This window comes from Megalops cyprinoides, chromosome 1 (genome assembly GCF_013368585.1).
Source record: "Megalops cyprinoides isolate fMegCyp1 chromosome 1, fMegCyp1.pri, whole genome shotgun sequence".
In the NCBI taxonomy this organism is placed as follows: domain Eukaryota; kingdom Metazoa; phylum Chordata; class Actinopteri; order Elopiformes; family Megalopidae; genus Megalops; species Megalops cyprinoides.
Window position 1 is genome coordinate 54,512,884 of NC_050583.1, and position 27,798 is coordinate 54,540,681.

General features: G+C 45.7%; 2 protein-coding genes across 3 annotated transcripts in view; both read left to right on the forward strand.

Moving 5' to 3' along the window:
- The window catches only part of LOC118788331 (alpha-actinin-2), a 27,973-nt gene extending 23,210 nt beyond the window's left edge, over window positions 1-4,763 (forward strand). Inside the window, exons 18-22 of one of the 2 annotated variants that reach the window (XM_036544301.1) lie at window positions 147-293; window positions 1,157-1,234; window positions 2,187-2,252; window positions 3,024-3,182; window positions 3,809-4,763. In XM_036544301.1, the coding sequence (XP_036400194.1) occupies window positions 147-293; window positions 1,157-1,234; window positions 2,187-2,252; window positions 3,024-3,182; window positions 3,809-3,967 (609 nt within the window). In that variant the 3' untranslated portion in view covers window positions 3,968-4,763. The remainder of the gene's footprint in view (window positions 1-146; window positions 294-1,156; window positions 1,235-2,186; window positions 2,253-3,023; window positions 3,183-3,808) is intronic. The other variant, XM_036544293.1, reaches the window with a different exon arrangement.
- A 586-nt stretch (window positions 4,764-5,349) lies between these two features.
- mtr (5-methyltetrahydrofolate-homocysteine methyltransferase) lies at window positions 5,350-27,606 on the forward strand. The gene is made up of 33 exons (XM_036529221.1): window positions 5,350-5,536; window positions 6,511-6,725; window positions 7,362-7,451; window positions 7,856-7,925; window positions 8,014-8,106; window positions 8,483-8,589; window positions 8,800-8,859; window positions 8,985-9,079; window positions 9,270-9,370; window positions 9,456-9,517; window positions 10,302-10,369; window positions 10,803-10,882; window positions 11,028-11,140; window positions 11,525-11,665; window positions 12,285-12,470; window positions 13,475-13,654; window positions 14,319-14,435; window positions 14,525-14,665; window positions 16,772-16,861; window positions 17,304-17,456; window positions 17,850-17,957; window positions 18,429-18,529; window positions 19,040-19,107; window positions 20,421-20,541; window positions 21,245-21,326; window positions 22,328-22,426; window positions 23,017-23,092; window positions 23,522-23,677; window positions 24,585-24,781; window positions 25,320-25,520; window positions 25,782-25,974; window positions 26,105-26,217; window positions 26,431-27,606. The coding sequence occupies exons 1-33, from the start codon at window positions 5,509-5,511 to the stop codon at window positions 26,515-26,517; spliced, it is 3,792 nt and encodes a 1,263-aa protein (XP_036385114.1). The 5' UTR covers window positions 5,350-5,508; the 3' UTR covers window positions 26,518-27,606.
- Window positions 27,607-27,798: the final 192 nt, after the last annotated feature.

The following is a 27,798-nucleotide window of genomic DNA, read 5'->3' on the forward strand; positions in this document are numbered from 1 at the left end:
GTTTGGTAGACATGGCTATAAAAAAAGGGAACATTATGGTCATTGTCATGACGGGATCATCACCCATTTTCCGGATTACCGGGTACAGATGCATTAGAGATTTCCTGTTGTATTACTGGAATTTATCATTTTGTTTCTGATGACAGCACATCCGGGTGGGCTGGGAGCTTCTTCTCACGACCATCGCCAGAACCATCAACGAGATCGAGACCCAGATCCTAACCCGGGATGCCAAGGGTATCAGCCAGCAGCAGATGAATGACTTCCGGTCCTCCTTCAACCACTTTGACCGGGTACAGTAGCGTTCCGGACCTCAAAGATAACCCTGTCTGCTAATATCTCAATGGGCATGACGTGTTGGCTGTTTGATGTGTTTATTTCACACACTGAGCTTGATCAGATTGACCTGTTTATTAACCTGAACTGCCTGTATTTGACAAGTGTACAGAATCCAAAAAGCTTTGTTTCTGAGGCTGAAAGCAGCCATTTAGTGAAAAGGACAACCAGCAGCTGTTGCAGAAGCTGTGCTGTGATGTTAGGTTGCTATAGGTTATTGACAGTTTTGCCCAAAGCCATACTTAAGTTGCCTCATTGTAAAGAATAACACATTGTGCACCTTGTATTGTCCCTTCTAACATGATAATCTTCTCATTTATTCAGAAGCTGAACAAGGACAAAGGGGTAATTCACTACAGTAGGCGTTGGTGCCATTTTAGCTTTATCGTACATGCACACCTCTGTATTTTAGCTGAAATTTAGCTGTATTTTAGATGTAAAGATACTGCATTGCATCTGGAATGTGTACCAGAGCGTGTGTATCTTGAAAGAGGCTGTGTATACAATGTATAGATGTAGTGCAGATGTATGTTATAGTTTTTTTAATAGTTTACTGTTTACACAGTGTGGTTCCCCCCACTTACAGACCTCAGCACCTCAAAGCTAATTAGCAATGGGAGAGAAAAACATTTTTTCACTAAGTAAATGCAGTCACAGACAATACATACAACTGAACCAACACCAGTGTTGTCTTCGCTAACCTGACTAACGCTTCCATGTACCCGTTGTCCTTACTCGCCGTGTGGACGCCGCATGGTGTGCGGCCGCCTTTGTGTGTGTGGCACGTGTGTGCACTGACCGCTGCGCGCACTGACCGCAGGACGTCAAGGGCAAACTGCGCTGCGACGACTTTAAAGCCTGCCTGATCAGCCTGGGCCACGTGGGAAATGGCAAGCAGGTACCTGCCAAACTATGTGCACCTGTGCCCGGTCAGGACGTTCCCTCCGCCTCCCTGTGGAAGAGACGTGTGCTGCTAATGCCCGATGCTTTCATCGCGATAATGGTGGCGCCCCATTTACACAGACCATTACCGGCAGCGGCACAGATGCCGATCTGAGATTTTTTTCTTCTCTGACTATGACAATACTCATTGTGCTGGTTAATATTGATCCCTGATTGAATCTGACCCAACAAAGCATTTATGGAATAATTTCCTCGTGAAATGTTGTCGCATCGTCTCAGATGTTTGCTTATCTTTGGCTCATTCTTGGTCTGTGAATTGTGGCCGATACAATCAGCAATTGGCAAAAGCTGAAATCCATATCTTCAAGAGGGACATTCTTTGAATGTGCTCATGACAGCATGTGGCTAGCAGCGGCGTCTCTCTCTGTCGATCTGTATTAGATAGCTTTTGTAAAAAGACACTAAATGTATCTCTCTTCTTTCTCTCTGTCTGTGGTGTCTGACTGTACATAATGTCCTCATGATCGATGTCTGTCCTTTCCCTTACCAACTGCACTGTCTGCCATCTCTGACCTCCTCTGCTATCTGTCTGTCCATTCCCCAACACCCCTGTGTCTGCATCTTTTGATTCTGTGGCACTGTGCTGTAATGTGGTCTGTCTGCTCTCTGACCTCCTGTGTGTGTGTGTGTGTGTGTGTGTGTGTGTGTGTGTGTGTGTATCAGCTGCTGTCCTCCCCTCGTCACCATCTCTGATGCTCCTCTGACCGGTCCTCCCTGTCCCCCTCCACTGGCGGGGACGGCCTCTTCGGCTCTGATCTCCTTCCTCCACCCTGTGCCCTCGGATCCTCCCCTCACCTCGGAGCCACTCCTACTGCTTACTGTGACCTCCTCCTCTTCCTCTCGTCCGTTTCGAACCCGCACTCCCCTCCTCCCTCTACACCCTGCAGAAGAAGAAGGGAGGGATGGAGACCGATGATTTTAGGGCGTGCTTGATCTCCATGGGCTATGCTTTGGTAGGCACATGGGCGTGCCAGTATAAAAGTGTCCTTATATCACCCAAAGGCCTCATGGTTCACAGACAAATACAACTAGGAAACATTTTTGTACTGAAAGAAATAACAAATAATGCGACTTTCCTACATTTAAATTATGCTGTTTGATATCATATGGATTATTATGTCTGAGAGGAAAGTCACATCTGAGCACTTATTTATATAACTGGGGACCTCGCATAGCTCCACAAGGGTGAATGTTTCATTCAGGGAATGTATTACAGTTTTAGAATGACCAGTTGTTGGTGTCAGTCATTGAGAGTGTAGGAACTGGGTGTGTGAGGGGGAACAGCTGGGAGCAGAGGGGCTAGCTTGGGCTTGGCAGCCATTACTCAGGGGCTCTCCAAATTAAGGCCCAACGCGTTCATATTTACAGGAAAATCCTCACTTAAATACTCAGAACTGTCATTTCAGTTACATATCCCAGCACGTGCAGAAGGACAGTTGGGAGGCCCAAATCTTGAAAGGGTTTCCCTTAATGTCCAGCAAAGCCGCTTATTTTTAGTTGCGCCATGAGTACCTGAGGGGGTCTGGATGAGCTCCAGGAACATTCCTGTCCAGTAGAGGGTAAAGATAACCAAGTTAGGCTGCTAGCTGGCCCTCCATGACATATGCTAATCAAATATAAGCCCTTACTGGGTGTGCAACTGAAGGTGCCAAATATTTGATGTTTCAGCGTAATGCGTCTTTATTATTTTGAGGCTTATTCTGAACCGGCTGTGCTATGTGCAGGGTGAGGCCGAGTTTGCTCGGATCATGTCGCTGGTGGACCCCAACGGAACCGGGGTGGTGTCCTTCCAGTCCTTCATCGACTTCATGACTCGGGAGACCGCCGACACGGACACGGCCGAGCAGGTCGTCGCCTCCTTCAGGATCCTGGCGGCCGATAAGGTGGGCTTCTCGCTGTTCGCTCCAGCGGGGAGCTGTTGACAGATGCAGAGCTGGAGGTCTGAAGTGTTCTCAGGCGGTGCGAAGTCCGCCTGTTATCTGTCATGGCCTTTTCCACTCGGGAGATGTTTTTGAAACACTGGGCTCACACTGAGAGGGTTTTGTCTTTGCCTCTTGTGTACCTCAGAGAAACCGGATAATATAAGTTTCTGGAAGAGTATCAACGGTGATAACAGGAGGAAAGAGGGTTATATCATTGGAGGGGAAAGATTTTACATAGTCCTGTTCAAGCCTTAGAGAAAGAACCAATGAATTCACTCTGTCCTTTTTCATTGGAGTCATGTGCAGTCATTGTGCCAGTGTATGGTGTCCTTGGCTCAAAACAGTGTGTAATGCCATGTCAAATTATTTGAAAAGCTGACACACACCTCCCCTCATCTAGCCTCAAAATACTACCAAAAGCACCCACAAACAGCAATAATGAGATGCTGTTGCCACATCAGGGATATATTAGGATGTTGAGCAATGTCACAGAGACAAATCTGAAAAGGATGCACCCACTTCAGGTTGCCCCCCCCCCCCCCCCCCCCCCTTTGCTTGTCGATCACGGCCCTCATTGTTCCCCACAGCCCTACATCCTGGTGGAGGAGCTGCGCAGGGAGCTGCCCCCCGAGCAGGCCGAGTACTGCATCATGAGGATGCCGCCATACACAGGGCCCGGGAAGGTGCCGGGAGCACTGGACTACACCGCCTTCTCCACCGCGCTGTATGGAGAGAGTGACCTGTAACTGCGCTGGGCCACGCAGGCCTCGCCTCAAATGTTCAAAATCCAGTCAGCTCTCAAATTCTCTCTCTCTTAATTGGATCAACCTCTCCACCCCACTACCACCACCCCCACCCTAGCCCCTCCACCCCATACAATACCTGATGTAGCTATACTATGCAAGCAAGAAATATACAGTGCAATGCAATACCTAGGATTTATTAGTGTGTGGCACACTATAGTAATTCCCATTTCCTGGTAAGAACAAATGTATATTTTCCTCTTAATGCAGTTAGAAGGCAGAACTCACTTCATTGCTTGTCTTTAAAATAGAAAAGAAGTGTAATATCAGAAGTACAGGTCAGTTAGATGGACTAATGGAAGGTTTGGAAAGAAGGTTTGTTAATGCTGGGGAAAGAATCACTCTGTTTGAAGAATAAAAATGATGGAGGGAAAATGGTGACAAAATTATGGGGTTGAAACAGGGCATTCAGGTGATCAAAATGAAAGTTGAGGTTAGTAATTTTTTTCCCTTTCCAGTGCCTAAGATGTGTTAACACAGCCCAATGACAAATACCTCAGTACTCACCTGCTGTTACATTATTGACCTAATACTGATGATGAACTGGGCATAACCCATTCTACTGAGGACAAAAGAGTGTGAAAGTATTTTGCAGAGATCCAAAATAACTAAAAAAAAAAATACAATTTACAATAAATCATGATGTGTTATTGTTAGAGGCACATTGTAAAATATAAACCAATTGTTTGTACTTTTCCAGAAATTTAAGCATAAAATAAACCCAGTTATTTGAAAATTCCCTTGTTTTCTTTGTTTTAATTTTCTGTTTTTTGTCTTCTAGTCATGTTGTGGGTATTAAACTGAAAAAAATACTGTTGTTTTATAATACAATCTGTAGTTTTAGATATCTTAAAATGAGATGGCATGGTGATTTTGGATGTATCAAAGTAGCTATCAAATTTAAAACCGGTTTTGCACATGATAGCTCCCTAGGGTGTCGAGTTGCAAACCCTACTAAATAAAAATTTGATTGAGGAAGCGGAAGGTTTGTTTCAGACAAAAACACTGATCAGTCCTAAGACAATGACAATGACAATGACCATATCAGTGTGAACAGCCAGTTGCAATCTACTGACTACTTTAGTGAGAGGTTATCGTCTTAATATACATAACTTCGACCGCTACCCAGGAATCTAAACGCACATTGTTAAAGAGGTACTTAGGAGTAGTACATACCTTACCTACTACAACTCTGCAACACGGTCTATCTACATGCTGGCCTCGACCTGCTGGTCGAACTCAGGATGTGCGGACCAGACGCATGCGCAGTATAGTCACTTGTTGCACAGTTCTCAATCAGGTCCGTCCGTCGAAAGTTGCAGCAGTTGATAGCCTTATCATCCCATTCCCAGACTGCATGGCTCGCGTAAGATCGGACCACGGCCGTCACGATTTATTATTTTTGTAACGCTGGGGTCAAGTCGCTGCTAAAACGATTGTTTCGCATCGGGGGAACAGTCAGATCGGGATTAAGGATTCCTGCAATGGCTCCTACAATTCACAATTATTCAGGTATTCATTCAAAACTTTACAGTATTCGTTGTTAAAGGTTTGCGAATTTTCAGCTATTCATTTCCTAGATAGTAAAGTACTTGCTGTGTCGCAACTCAACTGGCTGTTGAGTTAGTTCAACAGTAGTAGCTGGACTTAACGTTACATGGGCTAGTTCCATATAGCTAGCACTGGCTTGCAAAATAACATCAGATCAGTAACGTTATCGTTTTCATATGTCTTAATGGAACATAACAAGTGTTAACTAGCTTGTTAATGATCAAAATGGCACAAATAACGGAAAGGAGCTAGCTAGCTAACTGTTAATATGTTAGACATATATAGCCAATGCCAGTTAGCTAAGTAAACGTTACGACTAACATTAAAACAGCCAAAACGTTAGCTAAGTTAGTTAGGTAGCTACTTGTTGATGAGTAAGCTACGTTTGATAAAAGTCGGCGAGATCAAAAATTTTAGTAAAAGCAACAGGTGTTAACTCTAGCTACATAGCTAATCCATAACTTTTTGTGTAAATCAGAAGTTGAGCATATACGTTATTGGCTAGCTAGCCGGTCATAGCTAGCCTCTTTCAGCTCCCCACGCTGTCCTAATTTTGACGACAGTCTCCTGCCAATGAGTAGTCGGACTAGTTGACGTATGAAGCTAGCTTGTCAATGAGTAACAGTTAGCCTGTCAGCTAGCTGTCAACAAGTGAAGCAATGACTGGATCCGCTGACCCGTTCTCTCAAGTAAGGCAAGCTGTCCGTAATATACCGTTTTCGGTAGAACGAGTGTGGAAATGCATAACTTTAACAATTTCCAACAAAAAAAGCAGTCTGGCAGTTTTTTGCCCTCCCGGCTGAAGACCCCCCCTCCCCCCTTTTTTTTGATTATTTATGTCACGTTCATTTTGTCACATATTCAGAGGTTAATTTATGAAAAGGTATATATTCCGGGTGGAAAAACAAATGTCCCAAGAACATGATGTCATACAGGTAGCAGCAAGACCACTCTAGAGGATGAACTCAGGGAGATACTGCAGAAGAGGATCATGGTCTTGGATGGTGGCATGGGAACGATGATCCAGCAGAGAAGCCTGGAGGAGTCCCACTTCAGGGGAGAGGAGTTCAGGGATCACCCAAAAAGCCTGAAGGGGAACAATGACCTTCTTAGCATCACCCAACCAGATATCATCTACAAGATACACAAGGTACAGACGGTCATCACGCATAGGTGATCACACAACCTGCGACCTCATCTCATGGCAAGAGCCGCTGTAGGGCAATATTTCTCAAACCTGCCAAAGATAAGGTGGGCACATTGTTTTATGTGTTTTCAAGTAACTTGAGATGAAGTCAAACTGTCAGAATTCTGTAGGTATGATTTAAAAAAAATACTAATCAGACACTTTACTGTTTGTTTTAAGCAGTATTTGCAAGTATGGGGTATGGGGCAAAGGATAAATCAAAGGATAAATCTTTTGTGGTTCAGTTTTGTGCCTGCTGACATAAGTCACAACATTCACACTTGGAATTAGGTCAACTCTAACTTAAGTGTTCCATGAGCATCACCTTTATGACATTATATAGCACTCCACTTTGCCTCAGTACACTGGTTAAGAATTGTTATCGAAGACTGTAAACATAAGTATTCACTCTGACAATTTGTTTGCACGTTAGTGTTTTTCTGTACTAACCAGCACTTCAGCATTAAAAAAATCTAAATGTCATACATTCTCCACATCTGTTGTATGTTAAGATGATTATTAATGTCCTCTGGTTGTGAGTGTAATGTTTGTTTTGCAAATACAGCTTGAATAACCACATTTCTCTTGTTTTTTTTAAAGGAATATCTGCTTGCTGGGGCTGATATAATTGAAACCAACACATTCAGCAGCACCAGCGTTGCACAGGCTGATTATGGGCTGGAGCATTTGGTGAGAATGATTCAGTGGAGAGAAGCCCTATTAAAAACATTGGAGTAGAGTGAAGCCTTTCACAGTCCCATCAGTATTTGAGCTACATAGATTGTGCTGGCTCATCAGATTCCTTTGGGGCTCAGTCCGTTGCAATATACAACCAAAGGCGTTTTACATAATAGTGCCATCATATATGTATAGGAAACATTTTTCATTGCATTTTTTCCATAGTGGATCTGTGTGAAAAATTGAAAGCTCAGCTGTACTGTCTAGTTTTTCTTACTCTCATTTGAGCTTCCTATGGAGTTAATCCATTGCAAGCTGTTATGGTGATGGTTAAATTTCACGGGTCAACCCCTTTGTATTTTCTTTTAAAATAAAAAAAAAAAATGAAGTTTTACTGATTGCGTTCTTTGTGGCAGGCCTACCGCATGAACAAAGCCTCTGCAGAGATCGCCAGGAAGGCTGCCGATGATGTCACTGCCCGGACAGGTCTGTGTGGTGCGCTCCTCCCGCTGAATAAAGACGTCTCTGTGAGAGCTGAAGTGCAGACGTTACAGCAGGTGCTTCGTGTCCGCAGGTGTGAAAAGATTCGTGGCGGGAGCACTCGGCCCCACCAACAGAACGCTGTCGGTGTCGCCATCTGTCGAAAGACCGGACTTCAGGAACATAAGTATGAATTTAAAAGCTTGCCTGCGGTTTCGTCCATCATTTCTTTTATTCTTTTTTTAAAGTTATTGTGAGTATTTAGTGACATTACATTATTGTCATCTGGCAGCTGCTCTTATCCAGAGTGACTTACATAGATTACAAAGTTTACATGTTATGCATTTATTCAGCTGAATAGTTACTGAGGCAATTCTGGATGAAGTACCTTGCCCAAGGGTACAGCAACAGTGCCCCAGTGGGTAATCGAACCAGCAGCCTTTCTGTTACAACCCCTGCTCCTTACTACTCTGCTACACTGCTGCCCAGGTCAGGTCCATGTTGGCATATTTTTCTCAGATTGGTTTTGGATAGCTGTTAGAGTATGCCCTTTGTTTCTGCAGCATTTGATGAGCTGGCAGAGGCTTATGCTGAGCAGACTCGAGGCCTGGTGGATGGAGGTGTGGACATCCTGTTGGTGGAGACCATATTTGACACCGCCAACGCAAAGGTAGATAACTCATGGCTTGCTTCCTCCATCCAGCTGTTTTCAGAGCCTTTGATCACTGTGACAGTACTACAGTTTGTATGGTCTTACCAGAAGTGTTGTTCACTACACACTTATAGACTTCTAGATTGCAGGGCAGTTTATTTCAGGGTCCAGACTTCTCTTTCTACATAAGGTGCTCTTAAACATGTTTTGTTTTTTCTTTTCAAAAAGGCAGCACTATTTGCAATCGACAAGCTTTTTGAAAAGGAGTATGAGCCAAAACCCATATTTGTAAGTCCAGAAATCTTTTTTTTTTTCTTCAATCCACATTCATTTTGACTAACATTATTTTACTGTTGAGGTAATGTGTGTAATAGCGTCTACATATTAGATGTCTCTTCCATGGCCTGTTTTAGATTTCAGGAACTATTGTGGACAAGAGCGGTCGCACCCTCTCTGGCCAGACAGGAGAGGCCTTCGTCATAAGCTTATCTCACGCTAAACCGCTGTGGTGAGTGGTGGTAGAGAGCCATGATATGGGGAAATACAGTTGTTGCACTGAGAAGAACTGGGGTTCAAGTGCAGTGTATGCTTTTCAGAAGGTGCAGCTCACAGCCAGCAACGTCAGTGAGTGAAGTTTATTTATTCAGAAGTGTATCCTGCCGTTTAATGGTTGACTCATTCACTGGGGCATCTTTCAGCATCGGGTTGAACTGTGCCCTGGGCGCTTCTGAAATGAGGCCTTTCATCGAAGCAATTGGAAAGAGCACCACCGCTTTCATCATATGTTATCCCAATGCAGGTATACTGAGTCTCTTTCGCTTTTGCTTTTTCGTTTGATTTGCTGTGATTGGGTTTAAGTGAATTCCACTGCCTGCTTGCTGTAGGTCTTCCTAATACATTTGGAGGATACGATGAAACTCCACAGGTGACTGCCAGTCATTTAAAGGTAAGTGTAATGGCTCCAAGGCCTTTTTTGTGAAATTGTTTGATTCTGTAGTAATGTTTGTGATGGTGGATACACATGGATATGAGACAGAGCATGGGTTAATGAGGCTTACAAGCTGATTAACTCAAGCAATGTGGTCGCTCTCGTACAAGGGAAGGGTACACAGTGTGCCATATTATCAAAAGGAGCAACCACTCCTGAGCTTCAAATATTCATTGCCTGTGGGTGTGTGCACATAACAGGACTTCAGTACATCACAGAAGTTCATTAACACATTCCCAGGTGACTGTCTTATGTAGTGATGCTGTAACCATTTTAAGCGCAGGCACCAGCGCTTCTTAACTTTACATATTTGGTTCAATAGCTCTATAATTGAACATTGAACAGGACTGCCTTGGAAGGGTCAGTGGAATTGATGAGGCAGGATGAGTCGGAGGTACAATGTGGGCAGTGCATTAGGATTTAAGCAATGATTGCATATTGAGTCTTGATTGTAATTGGCTTATCTTGTGAAAACAGAGAAGCCATGTTTAATGCCGGACTTGGAATTACTTGTGACTGCTCTCAAATTTCTGTCAGGAACTCTGGGGCAGTGGTATGGCTGAGTGCATTGCACCTGTAGCTGGAGGGCTGTGTGTTTCAATCCCCATTGAGGCACAGCTCTTATTCTGTTGAGCAATGTGTTTTACCTGATCTGATGAAGTAAATACCTAGATCAATCAATGAAAAAAATATAAAACAGGATAGATGAAAAAAATGTGTAATTATGTCTCTGTGTATGTAGGAATTTGCTGTGGATGGATTGGTAAATATCGTTGGTGGTTGTTGTGGAACTACTCCAGAACATATCAGGTAATTAATCTTAACCCAAGTATCACTAGAATTTGCAGGGAGAAAAATACAAATGTTTGCACCATTAACGTGGTGTTGTAGTGATTCTTACTCCCTTTACCTTTCGTAATGAGGATTTTTAATTGAAATATGCTAGAAAAAGCCAATTTTTTTACTGCTGTTAAATGGACATTTTATGAAGTGAATGAATTTCCCCCGTAAAAACATGATAAACTCAAGCTAACATCACTGTGGAGAAACTGGCAATGGAATTGGTTGATTATAGCAATTAAATGCGCCCTTTCTGTTGCCATGATAAAGGTTGACTGAGGTATAAAAGTCCATAGTTAGTACATTGGGTCGCACTGGGATGAGTCTAGGTCAGAATGGTTGTGTGGATGTGCTCTGTGGAGAGCTTGTGAGCTGACAGTCACAGTGTCCTCTCTGACGGAAGGGCCATCGCGGAAGGAGTGAAGCTCTGCCAGCCGAGGGTCCCTCCTGCTGATGTCTTCCAGGACTACATGCTCCTGTCAGGTTGCGTATCTCGCTGTTGCTTAGCTGTTTCTCGGCCTTCACGAAAGTTTGAATAACGCTTTAACTCAGTAGCGCTTTGACTGGATTGTGGTGTCGTGTTTTGTGCCTTCGTTGTATCGCCCCCCTGTCCCCTCTACATGTGCAGGTCTAGAGCCTTTCCGCATTGGCCCCTACACCAACTTTGTCAACATCGGCGAGCGCTGCAACGTGGCGGGATCTCGGAAGTTCGCCAAACTGATCATGGCGGGAAACTATGAGGTAAGCAGAGGAGTGCAAGGGTGCCAACCCTGTGCACAATTCTGACTAATGGCTTATATGCACGTTCAGTCTCAGGGTTACGCATTACCCGACATATTTAAACTTGTCTTTACATAAGTCCCCTTGAGGTAGGTTGCCTATACGTAAGGACTACTTACTGTATTTATGAAATGGGCACCATTCCTCAGTGCAAGGTCAGTAGGGGACACTTATATATCTGTATGGCTTGGGAGTAAAATGTGAGTTAACATAAAATCTAAATAGCATAGTTACTTTCAGAACGTGACCCTTACTTAACTTGCGTAGTTTGAGACATGTATATGGCTGGATTGCTTGTTTGTACATGGGCTTACCCATGGTGCCCATGGCATGCATATTCTCCAGGAGGCCCTGAGCATTGCCAAGGCCCAGGTGGAGATGGGCGCCCAGGTGCTGGACATCAACATGGACGAGGGCATGCTGGAGGGCCCGACCGCCATGACGCGGTTCTGCAACCTCATCGCCTCCGAACCTGACATCGCGCGGGTGAGCCAGTCTGCCTGCACTGCTGGGTGTGGAGGGTCTCCAGATACAGCGCTACCTTGCTGCTCTGACAGGGACACTGTGGCCTCCTCAACCCCAGAGTGGGCAGAGCTACCATGTGCTTTGAACCGCTGCTGTCAACCAATGGAGAGATTCTGTTGTCCACAGCAAAATGCTATGGCTGGTTCAAAACATGAAGCCACTGATAACAGATGATGGCTCCACCCACTTTGTGGTTCATGAAGCCTCACTGTCCCATCTGTATGGAAAGCTCCCAACACCTGCGAATACAGAGGGCCTTGTACTACCTTGACAATCAGCTGTTTGCTGAATGTACCTGAGAGCATTCCTAAGGGCATTTTTGCACTCATTTACATTGCTAATGTGTGTATGTTGCTGTATGTGTATGTATTGTGTAAGTGGTAAATGTGTTGTCATCTTGTTCAGTATGTATCGCTATGCTTCAGCCCAGCTCCTGTTTTCCCTGTGGGGTCAAATAAGGTTGTATGGCATTGTGCTGTTCCATACCCAGAACAACAGGCTGGTATGAACTTACGAAATTTGGCAGTGACTCTCCCGTTCCTCCTCTCTGAACTCTTACCTTTGGGGCCACGTTCCTCAGGTGCCTCTGTGCATCGACTCGTCCAACTTCGCTGTGATCGAGGCGGGGCTGAAGTGCTGCCAGGGCAAGTGCATCGTCAACAGCATCAGCCTGAAGGAGGGTGAGGAGGAGTTTCTGCAGAGGGCCAAGTGCGTCCGGCGCTACGGAGCCGCCGTGGTCGTCATGGCCTTCGACGAGGAGGGCCAGGTCCGTCTCCCGCTTTGGATATGTCTCACGTCTAGGCCTTAAAGTTCTGCGTGTCTGCTGTTTCTGCATTGTGCAGGGCTGTGTGAACTATGAAGCTAGTAGAAAGTAGGTCTGTTTCCACTTCAAATTTTGTCTAGACCTGAAACGTTCTTTGTGTTGGGTTTTTCTACGGAGGACAGGACTGTGTGTACGAAGAAAGTAGTAGAGAGGTCAATTTCCTGTTTAAATTTCATCTAGGCCTATTAAGTTCTTTGTGTTGGGGTTTCTATATAGTATAGGGCTGTGTGAAACTGGTGTAGAGTAGGTCAGCTGTGTACAAACGTTGTTTTTTACCTGTTGGAAGGTGACTGAGAAACAGATCTCCATAACGCTCTCGCTGCAGCCTTTTTTTTCTGGATTGGCTGGAATGATCCATGTCCCAGGCTACGCTCTAGCTCGCTCTGGCATGTTCCACATATATGAATACACATGTTTTCCCTCTCTAGAGGTGTTTCTGTTCATGCCGCACTTGTGTGTTGGCTTAAATTAGTAATGGAATGCTTAAGCAGCCACAGTATGTCTCTGTCCTTATTTGCCCCCAACCGTTATTAAGCCCTCCAGAGAAGAATCGATTTCATCCGAAACAAAGCTCAGAATAATTGATTGTTTGAAACTACTGTGCGGAGAGGTACATTTTTAGCGAGGGCTATTAAAAAAAAAAGAATGCCTAAAATATCCCTTCATGGTTATTTTTGTTTTTTTTGGCTTTTGCTCAAAAGTACTCGTCTGGCCAGTTTGAACTGAAGAGCTGGTTGCTGGCACGTTTGCTATAATGATAGTTTTTCTTTTAGGTGCTTTTTAGGAATGTCCTTTCAGTTTTAGCTTCATTATTTCAGTAACACTATCCCTGCAATAATTTATGACTGTGATGTCTCAGCAGGAAAGCAATCAAGCTATTTGGTCAAACTAGGACAATAGGTAATGCACAGATGGTCCCACTCGTTCAGATTCATCTGTTTCCATAGGCAACGGACACAGAGCACAAAGTCCAGGTGTGCACCCGGGCCTACAACCTCCTGATCAATAAGGTTGGCTTCAACCCCAATGACATCATCTTCGACCCCAACATCCTGACCATTGGCACTGGCATGGAGGAGCACAACATGTACGCTATCAACTTCATCAAGGCTACCAGGCACATCAAGGTACAAACTCTGCTCCGATAACCACAACAGATCAATATATACAAAGTACATTCAAGGTTTTATGTGCCTGACATTGTGGCGTAAAATCAGTTAGCTGCGAGTAAGTAATCAAGTCTCTTGTTGATTTTTGTTTCTGATATTTATTTTAATCACTTTTATGACAAGGGTGAAATTTTGACACATGCAGTAAACTTGCACCTGTATGCCTTATCATCTGTGCAAACATAAATACATTACACATTGTTTAACAGTCAGCAAGCTCACATTACAGATTATCACAATTACTATTACAAATTACATTACGTATTAGAATATAATGCTAACAAATACCACACACATGCAAGTACACCTCAACAGACCAAATTATATAAAACTCTGAAATATGCTGTCACGTATATTATTGCACATAAGAGGAACAAAAGATTGTGCTTGGGTAAGGAGGTTTAGGTGTCGCCTGAAGAGGTGGGTCTGTGCTGTGCTGAAGAGGTGTAGCCTGAAGAAGGCAGTCTGTGATAGAAGAATGTGTTTCAACTATGAACAACTACAGAACATGCTTTGGCAGTGATCTCCATGGAATAACCTGCAATGCATTAAGCAGGCACTATATATGAAGGTGTGCGGTGTGAACATGATTTGGCAGTGATCTCTCTGGAATGATCTGCAGGCTACGCTGCCGGGGGCCAGGGTCAGTGGAGGCCTGTCCAACCTGTCCTTCTCCTTCCGGGGGATGGAGGCCATCCGGGAGGCCATGCATGGAGCCTTCCTGTACCACGCCATCAAGGTGCGCCGATCCGCCGTCCTGGGGGCCTGCTCATTGGGGCGGCCGCGAGTCACATGGTAACGGGCGTGTCTCCATTTCTTTGTCTCAAGGACGGGATGGACATGGGCATTGTGAACGCGGGGAACCTCCCGGTCTATGACGACATCGACAAGGACCTGCTGCAGCTGTGTGAGAACCTGATCTGGAACCGAGACCCAGAGGCCACCGAGAAGCTGCTGCTGTATGCACAGGTACTGTCTGTTTGATTTTACCTTCCTCACTGTATGCACAGGTGTGCAGAGAATGGGGCGGCAGTGTAGCATAATGGTAAGGAGCAGGGCTCTTACCCAGAAGGTTGCTGGTTCAATTCCCCACTGAGGCACTGCTGCTGTATGCTGGGGCAAGGTGCTTAACCCAGACTTGCCTAATTAAATATCCAGCTATATAAATGGACAGCATGTAAAAATTGTAAGCTGTGTCAGGCACTCTGGATAAGAACTTCTGCTAAATGACCGTAATGTAATGTGTAGAATTGTCTGTGTGATCTTACTCTCCTTACTGTACACTAGGGCTGGGCGGTATATAGACTTTTTAAGGTATATCTATATATTTTCGAACGAGATATAGGATGAGACAATACCGTTTATATTGAAATAGTTTTATGTTGCGTTACATAACCCGCTTCTTCCGTGAAGCCGTGCCAGTGTTTGCATCTCTCCTCTCTCACACTCTCTGTGCAAAACCCCGCCCCCACTCTCCCTCTGCGTCTGTGCGCAAACCCGGTGTTCTGTTGATCTCTACTACCTTTTCGAAATGTCCTACCGTTGCGTAGATCGATAGTCATATCTATCGATCTTTGCTACGCTATCGGGAAATACTACTGTAAGTAGGTTGCGCTACCTTACCTACCATTATTGTTGTCATTAATTCATCCAACAGCAATTTCGAAAATGCTGTCAAGTAAATTTTAGTAATAGGCATAGCTTACTTACAATTTATCCATCACATAAACGGTATGTATTTTGACAGTCTAGTTTACATGCTGACATGTAAATTTGTAGTCTAGCTTGTCCATCAACACACTCTAATCAATACCAACATAAAACTTTATGTAGCGTATTTTGATATTCTAAACCTTATCAGAAAAGACTACCAGGATATAACTATAGAAAGTTCTGATAGTCGGAATTACCTTATCAGAAAGTGCTACCAACATAAACCTATTTTTATTTAATATAGGCTATTTATTTTATATATTTTTTCATTTACATGTTGATATATTGTGCAGCTGTATATTTTCAAACAGGGTAGGGCTGTTGTTATTTTTGTTCTGTTTACATTTTTATTGTTATTTGCACAGCTGTGTGTTTTGTTAAGCAGGAGAGGAAAATCTGTAATTGTATTCTATTTTAATCAGTCTGTTATTGTTGTTGAAAACAACTGAAGGGGCATTCTCAGAGATAGGCCTATTTTTATTTAATATAGGCTATTTATTTTATATAATTTTTCATTTACATGTTTTGCAGCTGTATATTTTCAAACAGGGAAGGAAACGCTGTCTTTGCATTTTATTTTGATCACAGTCTGTTTTAATAAAAGTGCCTGTGACATCTCACATGTGGCTTTGACTTACAACTGAACATTTAACCCACTTCGTATAAAATAGTGAGACATATATTGTGTATCGCCATTCAGCCTAAAAATACAGAGATATGATTTTTGGTCCATATCGCCCAGCCCTACTGTACGTACAGGTATTGCCTTGATCTTACCTTCCTTTACTGCATGCCTAGGCTCATTGTAACGAGGGCTGTTGACTCTGCTACATTAAATTGAATACTCATCTGTATTTCTGATTTGTTGAATGGGAACAAATTAGGAAAACTATTGTCAAAGAAACAACTCCTACCCCTGTTATCTGAAGTGAGTTTAACCTTTTGCCTCAATAGGAAATTCTTTGTCAAAGGAGCTGTAGTAGATAGCAGATAAGTGGGAAGAGAGCTCCAGGTCAGATCAGTGTTGGTTTAACAGCTTGATTAGGGCTGATTAAGAGGTCAGCTGGAGAGAAGCAGCAGATGCAGGAGCCGCAGGGCCCGAGTTAAGCAACTGGCTCGCGCACTGCGGCATTAGTCGCTGCCTGTACGTGTCCACGATCCGGCTCTACAGCTGTAAACCGCGCACGTTTGTTAGTACTGCTGCAACATGTGTGCTCGGCTCTATTCAGACAATAATGTAGTATTTGCAGATGTTGCAGCGTTACGTAACGCACATGGATCGGCTGCCTTTTGCAGACCCTTTCCACGCTGTTCCGAGGAGTGGACGGGTGCAGCGTTGGTAACTGATGTGCTCGTTTGCAGAACAACGCTAAAGGCGGCAAGAAGGTGGTCCAGACGGACGAGTGGAGGGGGGGCACTGTGGAGGAGCGGCTGGAGTATGCTCTGATCAAGGTGCGAAGTCTGCTTTGGTTACACTGCTAACCACTCCCATACGATAGTGCAATGTATTGTAACATATGGAGACATGTTCTGTTCAGCCCAATAATATACTGGAAATACATGACCTATTATTAGTAATGCAAAGCAGAAATATGTTGCAATATTCCAAAATGGCCTTAGTTTACATATTTATAATTTATTCTCAATATAAGATTTTCATGTACCGGACTGTGTGGCAGAGACGTTATGCTTCTGTTTGAAACCGTGTTTGTGTGTGTCTGCGTGCGTGTGTGTGTGCGCGTGAATGTGTTTGAATGTGTATGTTTGTGGCTATGTGTGTCCGGGGTGTTTGTGTGTGTGTGTGTGTGTGTGTATGTGTGCTCTTGTATGTGTGTGTGTGTGTGTATGCTTGTATATGCATGCATGCATGCGTGCTTGCGTGTTTGCATTGCAGGGCATTGAGAAGTATGTGGTGGAGGACACTGAGGAGGCCCGGGCTCAGGCAGACAAGTACCCGCGGCCCCTGCACGTCATCGAGGGGCCCCTGATGAACGGGATGAAGGTCGTCGGGGACCTGTTTGGAGCAGGGAAGATGTTCCTGCCTCAGGTAGGGAAAACACACCATTCAGCACTCACTCTCAGCCCAGAGATCTACCTTGGGCCATTAGGCGGCCTGTTGTTTTCAAAGTGTTTGCGAACATGTTGGCTGTTTTACTTAGAAGCTCGGAACACTAATGAGGCCGGGGATGTTGCGAAACCACCCGACGGTGACAAACGACGGAGGCATAATGAGCTGAGGTTTTTTGGCTAAATTACATTGTGTCAGATTAGCCGTTTTGATAAAATACACGAGTACATGCGCTCACAGGGGGAATGGAGGACTCTGCACTGAGTTGGCTGGTTCGAGACGCATGCCTTCGGCTCTGGGGCGGCGTGCGCGCATTGCCTCATCAGGCAGCAACTATGGGGGCGGGCTAACGTGGAGGTCTTTCTGAGGCAGGTCATCAAGTCGGCCCGTGTGATGAAGAAAGCCGTCGGGTACCTGATCCCCTTCATGGAGAAGGAGAGGGAGGAGATGATGGCCGCCTCGGGCTCCACAGAAGAAGTGGTGAGCCGGTCAACGTCCCTCTCACCCTGCTCGTCCCTTCAAGGGGATGACGCTTGATTCAGAAGAACAAGTGATAAAAGGACAGCCCTGCTTACAGCATGCCAGAATGTTATCACTTACTATCCACAGAGCTGAAAGCACTCAGTCCTGAGTGTTTTATGTGATGGTTATCGGGGTGCACAGGTACAAAATTGATCCCATATCAAGTCCAAAGCACCTGTGCTCCCACAGAAGATGCCCTGAGGAAGGTCTGTGCATTTGAAAGGAGTTAGTTGGCGTTATTTCTTACTCCTAAAAATCAAATGGCATCATAAATATTCTTGGATTTATTCCAGCTGTTTTGGGAGTGTAGGACCTCTCCACGTGGCTTCTTGGTTGAATTTTATTCCCTGCAGACTTGAAGTTTGAACTTCTCCCTGGTCCAGGCCGAAATAGCTTGACTTCACTTTGGCTTCCTCCTCTGTCCTGTAGGATCCGTACCAGGGCACGATCGTGCTGGCCACAGTGAAGGGGGACGTCCACGACATCGGCAAAAACATTGTGTCCGTGGTCCTAGGCTGCAACAATTTCAGGTAAGGCCCATGTCACGCTCATCTATCTTTCATACTCGGCACCAGTCTGACTTGCCAGAGGCGTGCATACCAGCTGGCATCCCAGAGGGTCTCTTTGTGATCCCGAGATTGGTCCTGATTGGAGCATGAAGGATGATTCAGTGTGAATGCGAGCCTTTTTTATTTTTTTTTGCTGAAATATGTGAATCAGTATGCGTGAGTGTGGAAACAGGCTCTCCCATAGCGGGAGAACGTGTGATATTAAGAGAGCGATGTGTGCGCAGGATTGCTTTCGGTGTAAAAATAATTACCGAATGAGTGGGAGCATCAATCACCGAGAGGTCTGCAGCCTCCCAGAGAATATTGCTCTTGCAACTTCTCCTCCTCGCAGAGGAAAGGGATTCCCAGAAAATCCGGTGATGTCCTCATTACGTTTCGACGTGTTGAACTCAATTGCAGCGCCACGGAGGTCTTTGTGCCGCGTTGATAGAGCGCTCAAGCTCATCTTGTCATATCTCTGTTCCCTCACAGGGTAATCGATCTGGGGGTGATGACTCCCTGCGATAAGATACTGAGGGAGGCCATTGAGCACAAAGCAGGTGGGTTTCCCCGAGGCGTCAAAGTTGAACCCGCGCTCAGTCTGTCCTGCTTTCATGCTGACTGCAGCTCCATCAAGTTTTCAGCCAATTATTGATGAGCCAGATTTCACATGTTTTATTAAAGGGTTCGTATGTCCTTTTATGTTCTGCTGCACTGAATACTGGAGTAATATGCATGAAACTGAGTGGTGTATAGCCCGCTAAAATGCTCGTTGGCCTTGACATTTTATGAGCAGTTCTAAAAAAAAAAAAGCCCAGCTTTAGCCATGATAGCAACAATGCTGGTCTCTGCAATCCGTCCAATGAGATTGAGCATGCAAATTATGGAATGGACCATAAAAACATAAAACGGGTAACAGCACCCGGCTAACGGTGACAGGGTGAAATTATCAGATAAAGACCCATGAGTCTGGGTCCGTGCCCCCCCCCCCCCCCCCCCCCCCCGCCTGCAGCAGCGGTGCTGGTTGTTATCCTGAGAAAGCACAGCAATGTGGTCTTTAGCTGGCATTGTTTTCATTAAGTGTTATTTTAAAAACGGTAAAGCATCTTTTAAAGTTTCATGCCTGTCATTTAGATGTGCCTGATTATCAGCTGTGATTATCAGTCATTACACACATCTCTGCCCGTGTCAGATTCAAACAGTAAAGCTGTGGCGGCGTTAGACAGAGTCCTTTTGTGAATTGCTTTATTGGCATGACATGCAAATCAAGAACAGTGGAGTTTTAGTTGCTATTGAAAAAATGCTAAAGCAGCCAAAAACCTCCCAGCACTCAACTGGGCGGCAGTGTAGCATAGTAGTAAGGACTTGTAACCGAAAGGTTGCTGGTTCGATTCCCCGCTGGGGCACTGCTGTTATACCCTTGGGCTAGGTACTTAACCCACAATTGCCTCAGTAAATATCCAGCTGTACAACATGGGTAACATGTCAAAAATTGTAAACGATGTAAGTCTGTCTGGATAGGAGCGTGTGCTAAATGCCAATAATGTAATGTAATTTGGGCGGACTGCTAATCAATCCTATCGAAGTTTCTGTCAGATATCGTGATAAACTTTTCTGCCTAAACCCCCTTTGTCTGTAAAGCCACCTCCCTCAGGCAGATGCATGTAGTAGCATAATGCATGCTGAATCCAGGCTGTCCAGATGTAGTTGGCTAGTGCAGATGCAAATAGCCAAACCTACCTAGGCTGAATAGGGTGCTATTCTGTTGTACCGACGTAGCCATTCAGTAGTCTAAGGTTACACTTATTCCGAGATATCCCGTCTTCTAGTTAAGCCAGTGCTGTTTGCATTAATCCATGTCTTCCCTACCCAGACATCATTGGCCTGTCCGGACTGATCACGCCCTCGCTGGACGAGATGATCTACGTCGCCAAGGAGATGGAGAGGCTCGGCATGAAGACTCCCCTCCTCATCGGAGGGGCCACCACCTCCAAGTAGGCGATGCGCCACCCCTGTGCACAGTCCCTCTGTGCTTTGCTGTGGTGTATTGTTTACTGGTTGTGACTGCGGTGTGTGCTTTACTGTGCTTTGCTGTGCTGCTTACTGGCCCTGACTGCTGTGCTGTTTCCTGGCCCTGACTGCTGTGCTGTTTCCTGGCCCTGGCCTGACTGCTGTGCTGCTTACTGGCCCTGACTGCTGTGCTGTTTCCTGGCCCTGACTGCTGTGCTGTGCTGTGTTGTCTGTTGGCCCTGACTGCTGTGCTGCTTACTGGCCCTGACTGCTGTGCTGTTTCCTGGCCCTGACTGCTGTGCTGTGCTGTGCTGTGCTGTGCTGTGCTGTGCTGTGCTGTGTTGTGCTGTGTTGTCTGTTGGCCCTGACCACAGCGTGTGCTGTGCTGTCGTGCTGTGCTGTGTTGTGCTGTGTTGTCTGTTGGCCCCGACCACAGCGTGTGCTGTGCTGTGTCGTGCTGTGCTGTGTCGTGCTGTGTTGTCTGATGGCCCTGACCACAGCGTGTGCTGTGCTGTGCTGTCGTGCTGTGCTGTGCTGTCGTGCTGTGCTGTGTCGTGCTGTGCTGTCGTGCTGTGTCGTGCTGTGCTGTGTCGTGCTGTGCTGTCGTGCTGTGTCGTGCTGTGCTGTGTCGTGCTGCGCTGTTTGCCGCCCCTGACCGCAGCGTGTGCTCTGCTGTGTTTGTGGCAGGACCCACACGGCGGTGAAGATCGCCCCGCGGTACAGCGCCCCCGTGGTGCACGTCCTGGACGCCTCCCGCAGCGTGGTGGTGGTGAGTGTCTTCATCATGGCCCTGCCCGAGCGCCGTGCTGCAGCTCTTTATAGGTGGAGACCGAGTGAATCTGAGTGCGGGTAATCATCAGACGATGACTGGCGATTAAGTGTTAATGAGAGCTATTCCTGGGAACGCAGCATCCTGTCTGACGAGCCTCTTCAGCTACATTCTCATACAGTGTCTCACGCCATCCGAAAGATTTCCTTTTATATTACAGCCCTTGGAGTATTTTTTGCAGAATCACACATTTTCATGGTTGATTTTTCAATAGGCCGTCTATGAAATTTGATGTTTTAATCACATCTCTTCGAGAACTTATTCTGATAATCGTCCAAGACTGGATTTACAGCCTCTTATTGCCAAAATATATTAATATACAGTATTACATAAATTGTTAATATGGTATTAATATGTATTAATAGAAAGGAAAAGTGAGCCCATGTGAGATGTGCAGAAGAAGACTACTATGCATGTGTGAAATGTCCTTGTAAGGAGTGACAGACGCAGATATAGTGGCTTCAGATTCAGGCCCCTGCACTTTTTGCACACTTTGTTCTGTTAATGACTTAATATAAAGTGGATTAAATGTCTTTTGGGCAACATTCTGCACAAAATAACCCAAAAAGACAATTTATTAAAAATCGAAAACTGTGCAAAAAGTGAAGGGGTCCGAATACTTTCCGAAGCCACTGTAGAGCAGTTGGGATTTGGTAACTGCTATGGTGGAGGAGGCTTTCATTCTGCCTGCAGAGCTCTTTCGAAGGCCAATGACATGTTACGCCTGCTTCCTCTGCAGCAGAAGATCTGTCCTCTCCTCACCGTGGATTACGCATCTACACCATTACTCCATCGCAGTATCATCTTTTATCTTATCATCTCTTGTCTGTCACCAAACGAGATATTTCTTGAGTAATTTAGCACAGACAGCGTGCTACATAAGTGAGCCCTCACCCTGCAGTAGTGCTGCCCTGACTGTCCCTCCCCTTCTCCTGCTGAAGTGCTCTCAGCTTTTAGATGAGAACATGAGAGAGGAGTTCTTCGAGGAGGTCACGGAGGAGTATGAGGACATCAGACAGGACCACTACGACTCTCTGAAGGTGAGAGCAAGGGGGCGGGACGCCCTGTCGGGTGACTGTGAGAGCTGAGGCATTTCTGCGCCCACAGTTTCCCACCTAAGCTGGCGTACGATAATAATCATAATAACAATGACTAACCATTAATTAATCAGTGGATCCTCTCTGCTGTGTCACATTCAGCAGTGACGTTATGGACCAAAAACCTTCTTACTATGTCTAATAGGGGTTAGACAATGCCCCCCACTGGGGCATTGCTGCTGTACCCTTGGGCAAGGTACTTAACCCAGGATTGCCTCAGTAAAGATCCAGCTGTATAAATGGGTAATATGTAAAAATTGTAAGCTATGTAAGTCGCTCTGGATAAGAGCTTCTGCTAAATGACAGTAATGTAATAGTGATAATATTATAATAAGAGATTGGGTTAGGGATCTCATAGCACTTTACAGTGAAGGTAGGATTTATTTGCTGCAGTCACCATCAATGCAGTGCCCACCTCAGTGATGCATGGCAGCCATTTTGTACCAGAATGCTCACCATGCGGTAGCTGAGGTGGAGAGGGGAGAGGTGGAGAGAGAATTATTCATCCAGTTGACCTGCTGCTCTTTTCCCAGGACCGGCGTTTCCTGTCCCTCAGCCAAGCTCGGGAGAAGGGACTACATGTGGACTGGCTCTCCCAGCCTCGCCCAGGTGCGTCCCTGGCAACAGACACTTTTATTCATTTATTCATTTGGCAGATGCTTTTATCCAAAGCGACTTACAAGTGAGGCAGAGTACAACGCAAACAAATAGCCATATAAGGATTCAGCAATATTCAGGTATTCAGGTGAGCGCAGAAGAGCTGTGTCTTCAGATGTTTCTTGAAGAAAGTGAGGGGCCCAGTAGATCAGACACGCTGTGATCACAGCCAATGTGTGTCCGTCTAATCAGACCCACAAATAGCCAGGTCTTTGTGTCAGTCATCTAAAGAGGACCTAGGATCTAATAGCCCTGTGATTGTTTGTAGTTTTTGTTATATAACAGAGTGTAGTTTGATGGTGCTGCTAGTTTTGAAGAGCTGTGCTGGTTTTTGGTGCAGTAGCCTTGGAGACTGACTGGTATTCATGTACCCCCTGGCAGTTCGGCCGCAGGTGATCGGCACCCACGTGTTCGAGACCTATGACCTGGGCAGGCTGGCGGCCTACATCGACTGGAAGCCCTTCTTCGACGTTTGGCAGCTCAGGGGCAAGTACCCCAACAGAGGGTACCCGAAAATCTTCAAAGACAAAACTGTGGGTATGTGGAATTCCTTTGTCACCCGTAAGATCAGCCCGACTTTCTATTCAATATTATTTACTTAGGCTCACAAATGCAGAGAAGCAGTAGTTTGATCATTCTACTCATCAGATACAAAAAGTAGCACTGGTTCAATAGCTAATGTTAAAAGTCAATACTAGTCATCCCTCTCAAGTTATTAGTAGTTTTTTCTTCTTTACATTGTGTGTCCACACATTAGTGTTTGAATGTGTTTTGGAGACAATTTGAAAAAAATTATAAACTTCAATTTATTCCTTTTCTTTGGTTTTAAAGGTTGCCTTTCCCAAACACTACTATTTTGCTCACTCACTCACTCACATTCTAAACTTCATTTACAGAGCTTCAACAGGCCTGTGTCTCAGTCATAGACCTGAACCCCATTACCACTAATAAGATCTGCTGCCCCAGTGAATAGTGTTGCAGTTTCAGTTACACACCCAGAGTGCAGATCTCAATTTCACAAGGTTACAAACCCGAGTGGGAAAAACCCATGGCGGCACAAATCGTAACAGTTACACTGTATTTGTTACACAGCATGAGGTAAACGTGGCCTTTGATCACCGCACAGCTGTTTTTTGTAGTTGGTTGTCACCCCATGCGAGCCGATAATGATTGGTGCTTAAACACCAGCTGCGCCACATCGCACCGTAATGCGCTCACCAGCCACGGCGTGTCCCCCCCGTATGTCTCTCCACCCTACCTTTTCTCCTGAAGAGCGGTGTGAACTTTGTCCCCCCTGGTGGCACGTCAGGTCGTGTCATCACACATCAGGCAGCATTTTGTAACTTTCCTAGAAAAGCATTCCCCTGATGTGTGAGGGGAAACGCCTTGGTTAAAAACAGGGTGCGTAGGCAAAGAGGGGTTTGTGACTGTCGCGTTACCGCAGGAGAGGAGGCCCGCAGGGTGTTCGACGACGCCCAGAAGCTCCTGAACAGGCTTGTCGATGGCGAGAGGCTCTGGGCCCGGGGCCTGGTGGGGTTCTGGCCCGCCCAGAGCGTCGGGGACGATATCCACGTCTACGATCAGGACGTCTTCCCGCGCAGCACGCAGCCCGTGGCCAAGTTCCACGGGTTACGTCAGCAGGTGACTTTGGTCGTTAGCGCTTGCAGCTTGTCGCACTGTCCCACATGCAGCAGGGGGCCTACAGAATACTCCGTTTCATGGATGCTCACTTTCAGTTACAGTCCATTTATGAATGGATTGGATATGGATGTTTTTCAGCTCAAGTTAATGGTCACATTTATCTTATAGCTTAAAGCCAACTTTTTCTTCCTTCTCCCTGTACATGGCACTGAATTGATGCCACCACAACACTAATTTCCCAACAGATAACAGGTTCTCATCACTACATGACTTAAGTCCTTGCCCTTTCCGCCATAAATACATCTTAACTGTTATTGACTGTTTTTGCTAAATACCCTATTTGTTCACCACGTGTTCTCATTTTGCAAATGCTGCCTCCCCGCACATCCTGTATTTCCTAAGCCCAATATACATTCTTCCTGTTTTCAGTCGGTATTATACAACTTCCTAATGTCCTGGCCGTGCTTGTATTGTGTAACAGTGATTTTATCGGACAGTGTTGTACGGTCTGTCTGATGGGGTAATGTTTTGCGAGCAGGCAGAGAAGGACTCTTCGAGCACGGAGCCTTACCTGTGCCTGTCGGACTTCGTGGCTCCGGGGGACAGCGGGGTCCCGGACTACATAGGCATGTTCGTGGTGGCCTGCTTCGGCGCCGAGGAGCTGAGCAAGGAGTTCGAGGCGCAGGGGGACGACTACAACAGCATTATGGTCAAAGCGCTGGCTGACCGCCTCGCTGAGGTGAGACTGCCCTCCTGCCTTCCCAGCATCACTGCCCGGGGGCCTCTCGGCAGCGATATAGATCGGTTGTCATTCCCAGATGGCTGGGGTGATATTGATTTTACTGGAAGTCTGTGTGTGGGGTCACATTGCATCCTTGTGTCTTTGCTTGAGGGAGGCCATGGGTTTGCATCCCGGAGCCAGATGTGTGGTGTTTGGTTGACTCTGTGGGTGAGTTTACCTGCACTTGCACTGGTGATGAGCCGCGGTCCTGTCCCCTAGGCGTTTGCTGAAGAGCTGCACGCCAGAGTCCGAAAAGAATTCTGGGGGTACTGCGCAGAGGAAGACATGGGTGCGTCCGACATGCACAGGATCCGCTACGAAGGGATCCGCCCCGCGCCGGGGTACCCCAGCCAGCCGGATCACACCGAGAAGCTCACCATGTGGAGGCTGGCTGCCGTGGAGGAGAAAACGGGTAACTTTACCACCTGGGCCTCTGCTGGCCTGGGACTTGCGCACTCTCTCATTTTGTCTGGTGCCACTTGGGGAGTTCCAGCTCCATAGGGGGGGTGGGCAACGCGTATGATTGGTGTTTGTTTCCAAAGGCATCGCCTTGACCGAGTCCCTGGCCATGACCCCGGCGGCGTCCGTCTCGGGACTCTACTTCTCCAACCCCAAATCCAGCTACTTTGCCGTGGGGAAGATCACCAAGGAGCAGGTGCTTGTCCCCGTCTGCTTGGTTGTGAATACGTGTGTGCAGAGAGCCGTGGGATGGTGAAGCTCTCTTGCTAGTGAGGCGAGGTGGGAGTTGCTTCTGAGCTGTGGCTCTGCCACTGACCTGTGCTCGCTCTCTCTCTCTCTCTCTCTCTCTCTCTCTCTCTCTCTCTCTCTCTGCCTCTCCGCCTCTCCGCCTCTCTGCTGCCTCCTGCAGGTGGAAGAGTACGCCCTGAGGAAAGAGATGCCCACTGCGGAGGTGGAGAGGTGGCTGGGCCCCATCCTCGGATACAACACTGACTGACGCACCACCGGGGTTGCTGGGACAGGGAGATGGCCCCCCCTGTGGGCGGATTCAGCCTATGTTTACATTTCAGCAGAGACTCAAACTTGAATGCTCCTCCACTTAATGTTTAACCGACTTAAAAGAATATGATCAGCTCTTTTTCATAACGTGAATTTTAGATTTAAGATTTTAGATCGTTGCATCTTGGCCCTGGTAATGGGGTCCCACTGTGTATGCTGGTTTCCTTTCCAGCGGCGTTCTGTTAATTAGGATTGATTAAGCTCTTAGTTAAACACTGACCCAAGTCCAAGGTTGAGAAACGGTGTTTTAGATTATGTCAGAATGAGCATGATAATTTGTCACTATTGTAGAAATAAGTGAAATACCCCCCTCAGAGTAGCATACTTATGTACAGAACGTCACTTTTAGAATATATGATTTTATAGTGGACATGTTTTTTATGTGAAGGGATTTAACCAGCATTATCTTTGTTTATTAATTCCATTCTTGGAATTTCTGTGTTCATATTTGATACAACGGTCTGTTTACATTTGATACAACTGACCTTATAAGTATTTGGGGATTCCTATCAACAAAATCCCCTGTGTTAGTTTACAACAACTGTACTTCACATGGACTTTACAGGTTTAACCTTTTAAGACGGTCTTAATCTTTTTATTATATCTGGGAAAAAAAGAAAAACGGTGCTACAGTCTTTATATGATCACACTCTGAATAATTAAGATGTTGGTCCAGTTTGTTTTAAAGCAAAAATGTTTTTGAAAATACAATGTGACAAGACATTTCTCTACTGGCATTACAAGATTACATAAATTATGTAGTCATACAGTTAAGTGGCTTTGTGGTTGGTATTTCTACCTTGAAATGAAAACATTATGGGTTAATATCAAGGCCCGCTGTCTTATAAAATGCAAAATGATAAATCTCACAGCTTTGATAGCAGGAAGTCATAGGTAATTTTATCCTGTGTAGACTGTCAGAGGTGTATTGAGGTAGAGCAGCAAGCAATACACTGTCTGACCCATAGGGGACACACTTGTGTACATGACCCACGGGTGTTGCACTAATTTTCTGGAGGGCTACAGACATGCAGACTTTTTGTTTCAATTAATTATCCTTTCGTAAGTGGTTCAATTAATTAGCTGTATGCATTTACACCTCGACACGAAGGCCACTGTATTAACACATCTCTTTTGGTCAGATAAAGAATACAGTCCTCAGCTGTGATTTATTGTTTAAGAAAAGTTAAATAGATATATGACTGAGTAAATGAGTGTA

What these genes read in the sequence shown, in the direction of transcription:
- mtr (XM_036529221.1), top strand. Translation starts at nt 5,509, where the DNA reads ATGGCTCCTACAATTCACAATTATTCAG. An exon ending in ACCGGACTTCAGGAACATAA is followed by an intron (nt 8,107 to 8,482) that starts GTATGAATTTAA and finishes TTGTTTCTGCAG; the next exon opens with CATTTGATGAGCTGGCAGAG. An exon ending in CCTCCCGCAGCGTGGTGGTG is followed by an intron (nt 21,327 to 22,327) that starts GTGAGTGTCTTC and finishes CTCCTGCTGAAG; the next exon opens with TGCTCTCAGCTTTTAGATGA.